The 18017-nt window shown below is 43.3% G+C and overlaps 1 protein-coding gene across 8 annotated transcripts in view; it reads right to left on the bottom strand.

The window, feature by feature from the left end:
* Ric8b (RIC8 guanine nucleotide exchange factor B) overlaps positions 1-18017 on the bottom strand; it is a 94788-nt gene that overhangs the window by 69173 nt on the left and 7598 nt on the right. For all 8 annotated transcript variants that reach the window (XR_007592389.1, XR_007592391.1, XR_007592393.1 and 5 more), the window contains exon 2: positions 17646-17693. Coding sequence is in view for 2 of the 8 variants with exons in the window: in XM_050145661.1 (XP_050001618.1) it covers positions 17646-17693 (48 nt within the window). In the remaining 6 variants the exon portion in view is untranslated. The remainder of the gene's footprint in view (positions 1-17645; positions 17694-18017) is intronic.

Raw genomic sequence — 18017 nt, 5'->3', positions numbered from 1 at the left:
TTTTTTTTTCCTTTTCTCAATAAAAAAAACCCCATAATAATAAAAATAATACAACCATACTATGTTCTATATACCAAAGAGCTTTACCCTGGGTCAAGTTATTTGAATTTTAATAATATCATATTATTTTAACAAACAATTATAATTATGCATACCTAATTTTGTTTCCTGACATTAAGAAACATTTTCCCCATTGCTATAGGGTTCTTATATAAACACAATTCTTAAAAAGATTTATTTTTACTTCATGTGTATGAGTATCTTGCCTACATGTAGTATGTGCATCAGGTACATGCTTGGTAGCCTCAGGGGCCAGAAAAGAGCCCTAGATGCTCTGGAAACGGAGTTACAGACAGGGATGAACTATCCATGTGGGCACTAGGAACTGAACTTGGGTCCTCCAAAAAAGCAGTATGCACTCTTGACTGCTAAGCCATTTCTCCAGGCCTTCACAAACACAGCTTTAAATGGATGTGCAGGCTGCAATTCATGCTGTCACTGCAGCTTTAGCATAAAATGCAGCCTGTCCAGAAAAACCAATGCATACCCAGCTTGGCAATGGCAGGTTTTCTTATGCATCTGCAGAACTAAAGTCAGCTTTGGCTTCAGCTGTGAAACAAGCAAGATAAACTACGAAGCGAACATGAACATGCAAATGATCTATTATTATCTGTGCACTCCTAGAAGGTGACCTCTAAAACTTTTAAAAGCAAATTTCAAGTTTTAACTATAAAGAAAACACCTTTTTTTTAAAACCTGATTTCACAGCCCACATGCAAACCCAAAAGAGGCTTTCAGAAAACACTTCTGACACTGTATCAGTTGGGTGATTGCCCACTCACAGCCTGTTTCTAGACCACGGAGAGAGATGAGGACAAAAACTGAGACAGATACAGAAGTTGAGAGTCTTCACTTAGCAATCAATCTTCACAGTAGGTTAATGTTGCTGGGCAACTAAGAATACAGTTATTCCTCTTAGTGGTTAATTCTGATTTATTTCACAAAAGTACTGTGCTCCAGCACTGAGGAGAAAATAAACACAACAAAGCCATCAGGGCTGACTAATCATCTCGGAGGCACTGTTACAGATGGACGCTGATCAAGACGCCCATCGTTAGACCCCGAGGTAGAAACGGAGAGCTGCCCGCCAACAAGCCCAGCTTCCCTTTCCTAGGTAGTAACCCCACGGCTGCCTGGCTACACCACCTTTGCCAGCTATTCAGAAACAAAACCTCTGAGCTCCTACGATGCAGGGTCATTACGTTCTGTTTAAGACAGTGGCTTAGGCTTTTTCTCTTTCTTGTTCAAGTCTACAGTACAACCTAGAAACGGCAGCCTGGCCTAGGCCAGGACTTTGCTCAGACAGTGAAGTCTTGACAACTGGAAGGAAAAGAGCAACCCCCGCCCCCATCAGTCCACAGAGCACAGCAGTTAGCATGCCTAGACAACCACCTCAGAACTGTTACTTGCAAAGGTAAAGATAACTCCTTAATTCCTTAGACCACTTCTATCTTGTTTTTTGTCATTTTAAATATGTTGATTCGTTACAATTTAGTTGCCACCTGAAGAGAATGCATGTTTGATTTTTTTTTCTTTCTTTCTTTTTTTTTTTTTTTTTTTTCTGAGTCAGGGTTTCTCTGTAGCTTTGGAGCCTGTCCTGGAACTCGTTCTGTACGAACTCACAGAGAGTGCTGGGATTAAAGGCGTGCGCCACCACCGCCCGGCTTTGTACATATAGATTTCATACTCTACTGCAAAGTCTAGTAGTTATTTTTCTATTTAATACCAAAAGACAGGCTAGTTCTACCATGGCTAGTTTGAACATTTACGTGTTCCTCTCTTTAGCCACAATCAAGATTTCCCAGTGTCTACTTTATAAATCCCAGGTGGTGAGGAGAGACAACAGCAAAGGTCTAAGGGATTCAGAGTCAAGTGGAGAGTTATGGGAAAATATAAGCTATGTTAATGCGGCGAGCACAGAAGTTTCTTGTATTACTGGCAGTTTGGGTTAGAAAAATTCTTTGTTTGGAAGGCTGCTTTGTGTTTTAGGACATTTACAGGAACTTTCAGTTTCTACAGGATGTTAGTAACGCACCAGCAGGGCCACCAAGTCATCACAAGAAAAAGTCTATGGAAATTGTCAACAGTCTCCCAAGGAGCACAATCAGTTCCCTCATTGAGAAACACCGATCAACCACCTAGCACACGTGAGTAAGATTTTCAAGGTACTGTGTGTGTGTGTTTGGGGGGGGGGTGGACAAAGGCAAAATTCTGAGGCTGAGCAGATGAAGGCTGGTGAAGCAAGCAGAAAATAAACAGTTAAAATATTACGAATCATTGTACCAGAGAGGGGCTAGAGGCTCTAAGTAGCTGGAGAATCGTCAGCCTGGTTCTCGATTGAGAAACTGTGAACACGTGCGTAGAGGACAGCAGCACTGGTGGAGCCAGGTGTGTCTGCGGTGCTGGACGCCCACGCAGTGAGACCAGTGGCAGGCTGCCGTGAGATGGAACTCAAGGAAGGCAGGAACCAGCCACGAGGAGTCTTACGGACTTAGCTCAACTGCTATGAAGTCACTAAAGAGTTTAAGTAAAGAAGAGCTAAACCCAGCTAAAATTTAAAAACCAAACCAGGCTGTCTGTCTCCTGAGAAGAGACTAGAGAAGAGTAAGCGCAGCTTCGGCTGGGGTGGTGGCAGGGGACTGACAGGGCCTGCTGTGCGGGAGAATGTAACATGTGGGTCTGCTTGCTGGAGTTTCTGTCCTACCCGGTCCCCCAGCCATTTTGTCCCAGAGAAAATCACACAGAGATCTCCAAAAGATTATAAACTGATTGGCCCATTAGCTCAGGTACGAAGGTATAATTACGAAGCTCCTTTAACGTATATTAACCCACTATTCTTATCTATGTTAGCCACATTGCTGGGTACCTTTTCTCAGCCAAGCAGATTACATCTTGCTTCTTTGGTGGTCTGAACTGTACTGCGGGAAGAGCTTCCTTCTTCCCAGAATACTCCTGTTCTCAGTGCCTTGCCTCTACTACTGTCTGGTTGACCCGCTTATACTTCCTACCTGGCCAATCAGCTTTTATTTAAAACATGATTGACAGAATACAGACAATTCTCCCACACCAGGAGAAGATTTCTGGCTTCATCAACACACTTACAAAGGAAGGGATGCCTAGGGAAGGACAGGCTTGGAGAACTCTACATAAGATCACAATACTTCTGAAATGCTTATAAAAATGTCAAGTAGGAAGCTGAATGTACGTGGTAGCGCTGTAAGCAGCCATCAAAGCTATGCTTTCTGTATGGGTAGGAACATTTCACTTATGACTGGATTAGACCACATGGAGAAAAACAGAAAGAAAAGGCACAAGAGCCCTGGAAAAGCCAACACCATGGCTGGCCTTTAAGAGGAAATTTACAAGTGTGGGAGAGCGTTTTATGGACGAATGCTCAGCTATTCCACATGCTGACAGCAGATCACTAGAACCTTGATAAAGATGTTTCTAAAGTCTGCCTGGAAGCAGTGAAAGGGGGCAGCAGAGCTCTCAAGACACAGAAGAAAAACGTGGAGGTGTGCTGGGGGAGCGTCTGGTGGAGAGTGGACTTACTCCAAAGAGCGCTAACCGGGAGGACGGTGACTGGCAGAGAGTGAAGCCAAGAGCTTCCCTGTGTTCAAATGGACAGCCTGGCCGCAGACAACAGTGCTGAGGGCAGACTTTTCTGTCATAGCCCCACAGTGGTCACGTCATATAAAACACAAGCCAGCTCAATAGCTAGAGAGAGCTCAGAGCGCCTGTAATGACCTTTCTAAAACTTATATTCAATTACTAGTGTCACAAGATCCTTGGGGTGGGCCCAGTAACTTCTAAGTATCTGTAGGAACCTCTCTGCCTTCTCATTTTATATATTTAGAGTCTTCTCAACTGCTCACCTTACTAAATTAGTCCTATCTTCAAAACCATCCCAAAGCAGGAAGTAACCTCTTACAGCTTTGGGTGCAGAGAACTTACTCTCTATGGCTGCAGAACTGAACACTATCTGTGGAGACGCATCTCTCGTAGCAACCTTGGGGGAGGCAGGCTCTGTAATGTATCTCTGCTCTTCCCTGAGTGTGTCTGATGCACCTAATGTCTGCAAGCACACACACACACACACGCACGCACGCACTGGGAGCTGCAGACACTCAACAGGGCGCTAAAGCTCTGGTTTCAGCTCCAGTGCTGTGACTTCGGGTACAATGACAAGCTCCTCTCACTTCCTCATCTGTCAAGAACATCCATTTCGTGGTTTGTAGGGAGAATGAAAGGAGAGGACACGTATATGACACAAGAAATAAAGCCAAAGCAGATGTTCCCAACATTAAACACCTCTCTGTACTAGCCTAGGACAGTCAAGGGAAATGGTGACTGATTCTCCCCACTCTTACACAGACCTCAGTCCTTAAACATAGGCCTACAATTCTCACCTTTTCTTTTGAACATTTTTGCTCTTCTATCGCAGTGGTCCTGAAATACGCTCTCGTTACAGTCTGCCACGTTCTGCTCAATGAACATGGACTTTCCTTGTTATTTTCCCCCATTCTGACCACCTTGCTACTTCATCTGGAGTCACTAGAATCAACCAGTACCGCTCGAGGGACAGGATAGGATCCTAATCTTAAAATGGACTCTGTGCATTCACCTGGTGGCCCCGTGTCAGAGTCCTCGTGTATCTTCTGGACCACAACGACACTAAAATGCTGGGACGTGGGGTGTGCATGTTAAATGTGCGTTACAGATTACAACACAAAAGTCATAGGAATTTTTAAAATTTTAAACAAGAGAGATGTTCAAGGAATATTTATAGTCAAAGCAAACTCCCTTGGATGATGTCTTTCTGGCCAGTCAAGGTTATGCCCACACTCTCCACCAGACGTCAGTGGACATATATTCCACAGGGATCTAATTTTAGTCCTTAACCGGAACTGAAGGTCAGCCACCTGAACATGATACCTCTCAACTTTGGCCTTCTGTATACAGCCAGTGAGCAAAAGCAAGAAAGGAAGAGAGACAGACATGATGGGAGGGAAGGAAGGGGAGGGAGGAAAGGGGGAGAGGTGGAGGAAGGAGGAAAGGGAGAAGGAGGAGAGGGGGAGAGGTGGAGGAAGGAGGAAAGGGAGAAGGAGGAGAGGGGGAGAGGTGGAGGAAGGAGGAAAGGGGGTGAAGGGAAGGGAGAGAGGGAGGAGAGGGGGAGGGAGGGGAGGGGGAAGGAGGAAAGGGGATGAAGGGAAAGGAGAGAGGGGGAGGGAGGGAAGGAGGGGAGAGGGAGGCAAGATGAAGGGAAGTTACTACATTAGTAGTGGGAGATAAGTAATTGGTTGTCCATTCTCTAAAAGAACTATTTAAAAATTGTATTTTAAAATACTAAACATTTAATGAATCGCTGCTAGAATAGTAAAACATGCTTTTAATAAAAGTCATAGAGAAGGATTCTGGGGGTCAAACTTGAGGGGTTTTTTATATATAAAAAAAAAAGCTAAACAGATTTCCTAAATGAATACTCACCCATCTGAGTCCATGTTTACTTACACCAATGTTATATCTATACACTTGGGATTTTTTTCTAAATCATATTATGGAAGACAAGGGAATTCTCACTTTATTACAGATAGAGTCTCTGTGACTGAAGTTTTATTTCTCTTACAGTCGAGCTATGCCTCCTCTTCCATGATGTCTCATCTTTCGGCAGCACAGACCCAGCACCTAGGTTCTCTGAAGAACACTCACTCACTAAGCTGGTTTGGCTCCAGTTTCTCAGCTAATTGGCCATCCTGAGAAGGGCACGCTGTTCCTAACAGATGGGAAAGACGGCTTAGGTGTAAACAAAAACTTAAAACCACTCAGCTGTCCCTCCTTTCTAGACTGATGGTAGAGAAGCACGTGTAAAAACGCCTTCTCTTCAAACATAAATCCAGTCCACTACATTTCTCTTACTATTTAGGTGTCTTTATTCTCCAAAAAGTCCTTTTCTCCAATCCAGATGCCAAATCTTAGTCTTTAAGAAAATTTAGGTTGTTAACACTGGCAGTTACAGAAATATCTTCAGGGCCGGGCGGTGGTGGCGCATGCCTTTAATCCCAGCACTCGGGAGGCAGAGGCAGGCGCATGTCTGGGAGTTCGAGGCCAGCCTGGTTTACAAGAGCTAGTTCCAGGACAGGAACCAAAGCTACAGAGAAACCCTGTCTCGAAAAATCAAAAAAAAAGAAAGAAAGAAATATCTTCATTTCTTGCATGCCAGAATTCCTCAAAAGAGAAAACTTTTAAGAGAATTATTAAGTGAAAAAAAAACATCTATTTTGGGTTAATAGCAATAATACAACAAGACTCAGATAATTTAAATCAGGGAGATTTAACACATGGAAAATGAGTGAGTATTAAGCATCTTTCAATATACAACAGCTTACGCTGTGTGTTAAAATACTGAATAAATAATCCAAGGACTGTAGTCACAGAAAGCTCCTTGGTAGGTGTGTTATTAGGGTAGGAGAACAAGGCTGCTCACTAGCTGGAAGGAGGTAACAGAGGAACAGTGAAACATGAACAGAACCCGAGAGGAACATGGAGAAACTAAGAGAATTAACCAGCGCAGACCTTGGCAAAAGTTTTCTGGATGCAGAGTGGCTGCTGGGAAACTGGCATCAGATGAAGTATTCAGAATTGATGCCTCTGGCTCAGGATACCCCAGGGGGTACCTGTATGGGACAACATTCAAGGCCCCGTACTACAGTGGAGTTCTCTGAGGATGAGCTACACAGCAATGATCACTAAAGGCAAGAAGAGAAATTCAAGACTTGTTCTGGCCACAGCTTTCCCACACAAGTTGTAACCTTAGGTAAAAAACTATCTCAATTTTTTATCCATAATAGGAATAATTAGAATTACTGGCAAAGTTTAGGCCCTATGAGTTCTATCAATTACAGACATATAAATATTCTACTTTCCTTGACATATGAGCAAAATTTCTGAGAAATGAACAAAGTACTGAATAAGGGAATCAACCTTACACTTCTAGCAACAACAAAGAAATTCTGATGTATCTGAAAAAGAATCCGCAACACACTGGAATTCTAGAGCCCAAGTCCTCCAGTCATCCATCCAGCCCCTTGTGGGACTCCAGAGGCCCAGTCTTCCAGTCATCCACACAACAGGGGCTGGATGTGGAAAGTATGCTCTCTGATACCCTTCAGTGCTGGGAATCAGCTCAGTGTCTACACTCTACAACAAAACTCGAATTCTGGACACTTAAGAGTAGATTAATAAGCCACACAATGGGCCAGTCCAGCCTGACAGAGTATAATACAGGGCTATGGTACCAGGCTGCTGAGGTCTGAATCCTGGCCTAACCCCTCACCAGTTCAGACAGCACTTTCTCTGTATGCCTTCGTTTCCTCTCCTGTAAAGCAAGAAAAACCACAGTATGGACTTTAAAGCTCTGTTGAGAATCAGATGTGCACACGGACATACGGGGTTTGTAAGAGGAATGGCACATGGTATACTTTATCTACTAATACTTCTTTCATACCATCTTATTGAGATATGATTCACACAAGTCCAACCTGTTAAAGTACACAGCCCATTTGTTTTTAGAGTACATATTCACACTTGTGCAACCATCACCTCTATCTAATTTTAGAATATTTTCATCACTCCCAAAAGAAACTCAATACCCATTAGCAGTAAATCCCAGCTCCTCTCTTTCCCTAGTCCTCGGTCCCTGGCAACCACTAATCTATTTTCTGTCACTAAGAATCTGTTATTCAGGACGTTTCACACTAACACAACATCTGTCTGGCTTCCTTCACTTAGCACACTTTCAAGGTCCATTCACTGTTAGCGTGCACCAGTTACTTTATTTCTTTAACTGGACAATAATCTGCTGTAGGAATGTAACATATTTGTTCATCATTTACATGATGGACATCTAGGTAGTTTCTACTCTTTGATTATTATGCAGCATACCTGTGTGTGCAGTTTTAAGTGGACTATGTCCACACTGCTCTTTGTAGCACACTCGCAAGAGACACTCTAGATGCCTAGGGGTGTAACTGGCATGTTAGAGGGTAACTGGTGTAACTTTGTGAGTAACTGCCAGGTTATTTTCCAGACTAGATATACTACTTTCTACAAGTAGTGTGTGAAGGCTTGCATATTTCAGCATTCTTGTCGATATTTGTTATTATCTCTTGTTCTAGCACAGTAGGGGTGAGCTGATTTTTTATAGCAGTTTTGATTTACCTTTACCTGATATCAACTTTTTATTTTGGAAACCTAGCTCTTCAGTTCTCTGTCAGAGACCAGCGTCAACATTTTTCTGCTGAATTTGGTTTCCAGTTGCCAGTGCATGCAGAGGACTGTAGATTGCTACCCTTACTGTGAGTTTATCCCCAGATAAAGAAACCTTTGTTATACTCCATTCCAGGACATGGTGAAACACTTTGATCTACTACAATTTGGTGCCCAACGTGGAGCGGTACCTTAAAGGTGACTGGCTAACAAGAGTCCCCAGCAGTTCTCCATGCACTGTAAATTCAGTTGTCTTCTGAGTACGAGTCCCTGGGGCTGAGAGAAGGCTCTGCAGCTAAGGGTGTTTGTTGCTCTTGCCAAGGGCCTGGGTTCAGTTCCCAGCACCTGCATGTTTATAAACTATTCATAACTAGTTTCAAAGAATCCAATGCCCCCTTCTGATCTCCATGGGTACAAGAATGCACATGACACACAAACACATATGAAGGAAAAGATACTTCAATATTTTTTAAAGAGTTCCTTAAATATTTTAGGTGACATTTTTGCCAAATATATTAATTCTAACCAACATTTTCTCTAACTTTACAGATTATCTTTTTTTTCTTCCTGGTAGTATCTTTTAAAGCATGACTGTTTTTAATTTCAACAAGGTCCAGTTTACCTGTCTCTTTTGTTTGTTTTTGGTATCATCTGAAAGCATGGAGATTTATGGTTTCCCCGGTAAGTTTGATCTCTTAGATCAAGATCTTTGATCCAGTCTCATTTTTAAAGTGTTTTTATTCATTTTTATTTTATGTGCATTAGTGTTTTGCCTACATGTATGTCTGTATGAAGGTGTCATATCCCCTGGAATTGGAGTTACAAACAGTTGTGAGCTGTCATGTGGGTGTTGGGAATTGAACCCAGATCCTCAGGAAGAAGAGCCAGTGCTCATAAGAACTGGGCTATCTCCCCAGTCCTCGTTCTCATTTGTGAGTAGGATGTAGAGCAGGTAAGGACCCGACCACATCATCTGTACATGGTTGTCTAGGGATCACTTCTTTTGTTAAGAGCCACAGTCATTCTCACGCTAGTTTCCAGTCTTGGCCACCATGGCTCTGTCCATTTTAAAACTGTTAAAACTGCCCCCACCACTCTCTGAGACATCAAAGAGTGCTCAGGATGCATTCAAACTTTTATAGCAGCCAAGGCTGGCCTCTACCTCCCATACACCAGGACGAGGAGCACACCCTACATAAACCTACCTTAACCAGCTCCATCCCCCATACACCAGGACGACCAGCACACCCTCCCATACACCAGGACGACGAGCACACCCTACCATACATACACCAGGACGATGAGCACACCCTACCATACACCAGGACGACGAGCACACCCTACCATACACCACACCCTACCATACATACACCAGGACGACAAGCACACCCTCCCATACACCAGGACGACGAGCACACCCTACCATAACCCACTCCGTTTTTACTTTTCTCCTCTATGTTTCTCTTGGCTATTCTGCCTGTTTTAATTTCAGAACTGGCCTATCAACTTCTAACAAGAAGCCACCTAGAATTCTAGAAGTGATTACACTGGATTGGTGGATCAGTGGTACGAATATGGATATTCTACTTGTAGTAAGTCTTCCAATTCATAAACAAGGGTTTTCATTTATTTAGATCTCCTTTAATTACTCTCAGTGAAGTCTTAGAACCTTTAACATTTAACTCTGAGCTATGTACTTGTTCTCAATGGTTCTCAACCTGTGGGTCATGACTCCTTTGGGAGTTAAACGGCCCTTTCACAGGTGCCACCTAAGACCATCAGAAAACACATATATTAATGATTTATAACAGTAGTAACATTATAGTTATGAAGTAGCAACGAAAATAATTTTATAGCTGTAAGTCACCATAACATGAAGAGCTGTATTAAAGGGTCACAGTATTAGGAAGGTTGAGAACCACTGCTTCAAGGCTTACTATATGCACCTGAGAGACCTGCTCCAGATTAATATTCATTTTCTGGAAGGTATAGAAGTATCACTCATATATAGTAATTTTTCTTTTGAAATACTGTTATATACATTATATCTGTAAATGTCACAAATACAACAATAATTAAAATTAATCATTTCTATCAACCTTTTTGTTTTTGTTTTTCAAGACAAGGTTTTTCTGTGTAGTTCTGGCTGTTCTGGAACTTACTCTGTAGAGCAGGCTGGCCTCGAACTACAGAGATCTGCCTGCCTTTGCCTCCCAAGTGCTGGGACTAAAGGTGCGCACTATCACCTCCTGGCACAATATTTGTTTTATTGGCCTTGTTTAGTATCACTTCTGCTTCTTTTGATTTGTCACCGGGGAATCCAGCTGCCATCTGGAGTCACTTTAACACAATACAGCTCTGCTACCGTTCTGTGTGGGAGTTAGACAGGGTACTTACAGACACTGAAGGTCACTAAAGGGGACTACGAGATTGCTCAGTTGGTAAAGGATTTGGAAAATAAGCCTGTTCGCTTGAGTCAGATTGGCAGAGCCCATGGTGGAAGGAGAAAACCAGCTACTAAAAGCTAAAGATAAGGGGAAAATCTTGACGGCAGCCGTGGAGTGCTCTTTACTGCACCTGTTAGCTGGGGGTCTCAGCACACCTGTCACCAACTTACTTCTCTTACTGAGCCCCAGAAGTTTTTTTCAGAATATGTTTTCTTCATAATGAAGCTAATCTTGGGATTAATTTAAACAACAACAACAACAAACCTGTGTTCATTTAAAAGAAATAAGTTTCAGAGGTTTCACTGCGGTGAGGGTTTGCAGAGCTCCATACTCCGCCGTGACTGAGAGACACGCTCACAGGCACGTTTAGATGAGAAGATGTACCCCAAACTCCGTAATAGCTATTAAAGACACAATTCTTATCACCCAGCCACAAGTGATCACACAGGATGGGCCAGGGAGATGGCTCAGTAAATAAGTAAGCACTTACTGGCAAGCCTGATGATCCAAGTTCCAGGCTGGAAACTAGGAAAGTCAGGTGTGCTGGACTGTACTTACTGGAGAGGAGAGGTAGACAGAGGATCCACAAAAGCTGGAGGGAGTGCAGCTGCCACTCCAGGAACGGGGCTCGGGAGTCTCTCACCACCACACGTAGAGTGCCATGTCCATTCCCATGTGTACGCATGTGCACACACTTTTTTTTTAAAAAAATCACATTAAAACCCTAAATCAGAAGAGTTTTTCTGACCTTTTCCCCTAGATTGATCCTTTTGATTCTCTGACAGAAAATCCACAGTGAAAGGTACAGTTTGGTTTAACTACCACTAGACATTCATTCTGCTCACAAGTCAAGACCTGTAATAGATTCCTGCTAGAGAAGAGCTTTAAAAACAAAACTCTGAGGTGTGAATCTGGTGTGTGTGCACATGTTTTAACGGGATAAAAAATATTTAAAGTTACCATCTGTGGGGAGGGACACCCAACCCTTGTTACCATCTGTGGCGGTGGGACACTGGTATGGGAGGTCCTTCTGTCTACGTGTTGCTTTTATTGGTTAATGAATAAAGAACTGGCTTAGCCTATAGCATGGGAGAAGGAAGGCAGAGTCAGAGTGATGCCATGGAGCCGCTGGAAATAGATGCTGAAACTTTGAGGGTAGGCCTTGTGTATATCGTGGTGATATACAGATTGATAGAAATGGGTTAAATTAAGATGTAAGAGTTATCCAATAAGAAGCTAGAACTAATAATAGGCCAAGCATTGATTTAATTAATACAGCTTCTGTGTGATTATTTTGGGTCTAAGCTATCCGGGAGGCTGGGAATCAACAAGCAGCCTGCTACTACAAATTGGCTCCCAACAAGACGTGTTTCAGAGTGAGTACTGTGTTTGTACTATCTACCTATGTGTTCCTTAGGTAAACTCATCACGGAAATTTTAATTCAGATTTACAAGCCATATTAAGATTTTTCTTTTAAGTGTGACAAAGGCTTTCAGAACAAGCACCTATGCTTCGAGCTATTCCTAAGAATGGATTCAAAGTTGAAGATTAACAGTTCTGTCTTGGCACATTTTCCTTGGAGGAAGTAATGCAAACGTTTGCCATTTGTTTTCTATAGCTCATGGTGAAGCTAGCACCTATGCAACTGAGGATGCACCAAGCCAAACCCACAGACCAACAGCCAACTCAGGAACCTAAGCCTACCACGAGCCCTGATGCACAGGATTGGTGAGAGTGTGTGGATTACAGGTGCTCTAATATGTTGGGTAGAGCCTAGTCTAAAGCCTAGTCTCTCTCTATATATATATATCAGAAATAACAAAATGGACTTTTGAATCCATATACATTTATTTTACTATATAAACTGGTTTGTAAGTAATACTACTTTTATTTAGTAAGGTAATCAATAAAATTCAGTTTTAGAAAAAAATGTACAATTAAGAAAAAAGAAGCCAGGTGGTGTCGTATACACCTTTATTCTGAGCACTTGGGAGCCAGAGGCAGGTGGATCTTTTGTGAGTTTGAGGCCAGCCTGGTCTACAGAGTGAGTTCCAGGATAGCCAGGGCTACACAGAGAAACCCCCTTGAAAAAAACAAAAAACAAAAAAGAAAAAAAAAAGAAAGAAAAGGAAGAACAAAGCATTGCTTTATGTTTATGCCCCCAACCATACTATTCTAAAATACTATTTTGTATTATACTGTGTTGTTATAATTATGTTCTGAAATCAGTGCAGCCTATTATAATCCAAAAGTTTACAGAAAAAGAAACCTACTCCACAGCAGTGACCCTCAAGTAGCAGCATTCTGTGCATTTCCTTGCTGTATCTTCTGTGTAGTTGTTACCACAATTACAGCTGTGATCACTCTCCAAACATATTTATCTTGCCCTCTGAGTGAACATCGTGAGCTGTGTTGCGATTCTGAAGTATAACTAGGAGACACAAAGCACAAAACCACACAGCATGCTCTCATCACAGGCGCGCTGGCTCCACCCAACCTCCAAGTTCCTTTCCCCAGCCTTTTGTTTGTTTGTTTGCTGGTTTTTCAAGGCAGGGTTTCTCTGTGTAGCCCTGGCTGTCCTGAAAACTCTCTGTGTAGACCAGGCTGGCCTGGAACTCACTGCTGGAATTAAAGGCTGTGCCCCCAGGCCTGGCCTCTCCCTCATCTCACTGACATCACTGCCGTGCACATGCGGTGCTGGGAGCTGAGAACACAACCTAAGTCACTCAAGTGCCGGGTCCCCTTAAAGAGCTCATGGTTTCAAGTTAGCAAACACCCCATGGCTGAACAGAAATGAGTCTGGAATTATAAAATACGCTTGAAGTTTGGGTATTGAAACGCTCATTCTTTTGAGGGCGGTATCTCACATACCGTTAGTAAGGTATTGAAACGCTGGTTCTTTTGAGGGCGGTATGTCAATACAGTCGGTTGTCCTAGACAACTGTGGCTTTTCCACAGCTGAGAATGCTGTATTCTTAGCCTCAGGTCAAGGAGCTTCAAGCACACTACTCCTCTCTCCACTCCCCAGTACTGGGATTGAACTCGGAGCCTCACAGGTTAGGCAAACCGTGACCCTGAGCTGTCATTCAGCTCTAGTCGTTTTATGACGTATCTTTTTAACTTTTATTGCAATACTCTTTCCTGGCTTTGAGGGATGCTTTGGTTTGTCTCAATGTGGGTTTCCAGATCACTCATCATCCCTTCCCCCCCCCCCCCCCCCCCCCCCCCCCCCCCCCCCCGCATGTTTGCATGGCACATTTGTTTATGGGCTGACAGGTAATAGCAGCCCATCACTTAGGTGAAGATGTAAAGCAGCGCAGGTGCTTCCATCCACACACACGATGACTCACGCGCACCTGTCACAATTTGCATCGCATGCACAAACACTGGAACTGCATCTGACTTTATTCCTTAAGGAAAATCCACACATTCCCATTTGCTGATTCCCTTTGCTGACTCCCAGTGGTGTCTCAACAGTGAGGAAATAAGAGATAGAACAAGGCCTCAGACCGTAATGTCGAGTATTCCAAAATCTGCTTCAATGCATGACAGACACACAGCGGGGAGCACTGAAGACCTGCACACAGCAGGGAGTTCTTTCCACAGAGGCGCCACCACACTCCAGCAGTGTGAGCACAAACCTCAGTCCTCAAGGGCACTAGTGAGGAGAAGCCCATCTCTGTAAAACTAAGAACCATGGCAGAGGGTCAGTAGCTAGATCTAGAGAAGTCAGTAGAATGAAGTTGGTTTTTTTTTTTTTGAAGGCACTGCCCCTCACACTATACTAGGTTGTCACAAAATTTTCTTTTTAATATAGGTAAGATATTACTATGGGTGGGATTTTAGTTGGTGTTGCTTTTAGCACAGCACTTTAAGAAAGGAGGGGAGGGCTTGAACTTCTGTTACCAAGTAGCTACTGACAGAGGCTCTAGAGCAGTGGCTCTCAGCCTTCCTGATGCCCCAACCCTTTAATCCAGCTCCTCTGCTGTCGTGACCCCCAAACACCAAACTACTTTGTTGCTATTTCATTACCGAAATTTTGCTACTGTTATAAATCATAACGTAAATGTCTGAAATGGAACCCCCAAAGAGGTCAAGACCCACAAGCTGAGAACCACTGCTCTAGAAGCATACTTAGGACAATATATAAGAGCAGCAAAAGAAACTATTTGGCAATTTGATTTCCTGTATTTTCACATTGAACTCAATGGAGAGAAGTGCCTCCTACTGTTCCCAGAGAGCGTCTGTGCGGTTAGCACTGGAGCTGTCCCAGTTTCCCTGCCCTTGTCTGAAAGGAAATGCAAGCATCAGAGTCACTAATGGTTTTAACCATCGGAGACTGGAATGGATTTGTTTGTCAATGTTTTCCATTAATGAGAATTACCTAGCGAGGTCCCTACTGACACTTGTTTACAACAGACCTCCCAGGAAGCAGAAACCTACACACACTGCAATAAACAGTAGGGCAGAAGTTACTCTCTCCAGAGAGCTGAAAGCAGCAGAGGGCAATCTCCACACCACAGATGCAAACAACCTCTGGATCAAAACAGATAGGGATGTTTTCATCATCACTCACAATACACTATCACTTTACAAAGCATTCACATCATAATAGGCACCTAGCGATGATTTAAAGTATATGGGAAGATGAGGAACTTGAGTATCTGGGGGTTGTGTGCGCATCAGAGGAATGTTGCTGACCCATGTAGACACCCATGTAGACAGAGGGTGGGGAGAATGGTTAGGAAATGACAGGTTTTCTCCTATCTACAGAAAACAAACAACATGGAGAATTAATATAGGACAATTCCCTTCTCAACTAATATTTATAATATCTGCATTTAGCTTTTTATACGCCCGTATGCATGTGCAGGTGTGTGTGTGGGGGGGGTTCCCAGAGATGGATGTTTTAGTCTCTCTTTAGTCTGAACTGTGGTCTGAACTGGAGCCTCGACTGTGAAGCACGCTCTACTGACTGGGTGCTCTCTGCTGCCTTTAATGTGCTTATGATGAGTGAGAACACTATCAAAGACCTGAAGTCTGCCCCAGTAAAGCCTTAGTATACAAGTGCAGGGCGCGTTCTGCCCTCCTCCCGTGAGCCTGTCATGAGTCTACCGTTCAATATGCTGCATTTAAATACTTTCTTCTTTTCCAATAGCGCAGATTCTAATTTTTTTCTTTTTACTACTTTACAGCATTCTGACAACGTACCATTTGTTCTTCCCAATATCCCTTAACTGGCTCTTTCCCATCTTTTGCTGTTTATGTACGTTTTAACGAAAAAAATTTGCTCACTTGGGTTCAATCTAAACATAAAACAGATCTCCAAAAGTGACGTATTTTGGTCAAATGGCAAAAGGTCTCTTAATTAAATAGGTAACACCAACTTCCCCTCCACGCACTGTGTCGCTGGAACAAAGACTTGTCCCTGAAGATTACCTTCAGATAAACACATGCTTGGGACCCACTCCCCAGCTTCTGGGTGTTCCTAAGAAGGCCAATTTTTAAAGCTATTCAAAAAGCATGTCCAGTCAATGAACTCTACTGCAGAAGGTATTGTCTGTCCACACCCAGAAGCGAGCCCTCGCTGCACTCCATGGCATTCGTTTAGCAGCCGTCCTGTTCACCGTGTCCTGAGAACTGCAGACGTGAAAGGATGAGTCCTCAGGGTCTCGCACGGAGGAGTTAACGGATAAGGAGGGAGGAAAACTAGAAAGAGTACTCTGTATGTGTAACTACGAACATGTATGCCAGAACATAAGACACAAGGGCAACAGAGAAAACCGGCTGCGAAGAACAGAGAGCAGATCACGGCTGCCACACCATCCCATCAGCACGGGTGGTCACTGGAAGACTCCAAGGCTGAGAATGACACAGCCAGGCTGCTGCCTTAGGCTATGGGCAGGCAGCTACAGCTAGAGCCACAGGTCACAGAAAGTGAGAAGACAGCTCAAGAACTAATGTAGTAGCAGGCAGCAGAGGCACAGGCCTTTAATCCCAGCGCTTGGGGTAGAGGCAGGTGGATCTCTGAGTTCAAGGCCAGTCTGGTCTACAGAGCAAGTTCCAGGACAGCCAGGTCTACACAGAGAAACCCTGTCTCAAAAACAACAATAAAAAGTAAATCAAAATAAACTAATACAGTGATCCAGATGAAGGTCTGATCTAAATCTCAGGAGGTGCAGAGAAACTGAACACAGACAGAGGTAATGGGCAGGTGTAAGGTTATCAATCCTCTACCAGCATCTAAGCCTCTCTTCTTCAAGCAGCAAGAAATACACCCTGACTCAGTCAGACTCTTATCTGCTCTCAGAATCTGTGGGGCTGGGATAGGGGTATGGGAGCCAGAAAAACAAAAAGGGAGGACTGGTTAATCCTCATCCACCAAGGAAGGCAGCCATGCACCGAAGAGCCCTCTCTCACCGGAGCTCCTGTGTGCGGCTCTCCTGATTCCGTCCTCTGTGACTGTGCGGCTGGTAACCTACACAAGGTGACAGTAAGCAGGCACAGAACAGCAGTGGAAAGCTGCTTTCCCCAAACTTAGCCCAGCACAGCCATGCTGTACAGTAGCCAACACTGTGTACAACCTGGAATTGGGCCAGCAAAACAGGGCAACCCGTTAGCAGTAAAAACTTTAGTGCTAGTCCCACCTGAGCCTTTCTCCTACTGAAGTAAGCCCAGGGATTCGGTGGGGATGAACAGGAGGGGTTTGTGTGTAACCCATCCTAAACCTGCTACCTCTCTTTCTTCTCAGGATTCCTGAAAAAAACTGAACTGAAACAAAAAAACTAATCAACAACCATTAGATGAAAACAAGTCCACTGCTTAAACCATCCAGGAGTAACAGACACACACACACACACATCAAACCTTACCTTTCTTTTATCTTCATCTGTTGGTTCAAATTTGAAAGTAGCCCTATGCTGAGGGGGGGAGAAAGGAAACATTGTCATTTTAATATATACATTTTAAAGATTTTTTGAACACAATATGTAAACTAATTTTCTTATAAAATACTGCTTTCTCACCTCAATATTCTTATTAAAGTAAGACAGACATAATAATATTTAAAAATTAACATAAACCCTGTCTCGAAAAATCAAAAAAAAGAAAAAAAAAAGAAAGAAAGAAATATGATCTCTGTGAGTTCGAGACCAGCCTGGTCTACAGAGCTAGTTCCAGGACAGGCTCTAAAGCCACAGAGAAACCCTGTCTCAAAAAACCAAAAAAAAAAAAAAAAAAAAACA

Source organism: Alexandromys fortis, unplaced genomic scaffold, assembly GCF_014885135.2.
Source record: "Alexandromys fortis isolate MF-2015 unplaced genomic scaffold, M_Fortis_MF-2015_v1.1 scaffold_50, whole genome shotgun sequence".
Lineage (NCBI taxonomy): Eukaryota > Metazoa > Chordata > Mammalia > Rodentia > Cricetidae > Alexandromys > Alexandromys fortis.
This window is presented reverse-complemented; position numbering and strand designations above follow the sequence as displayed.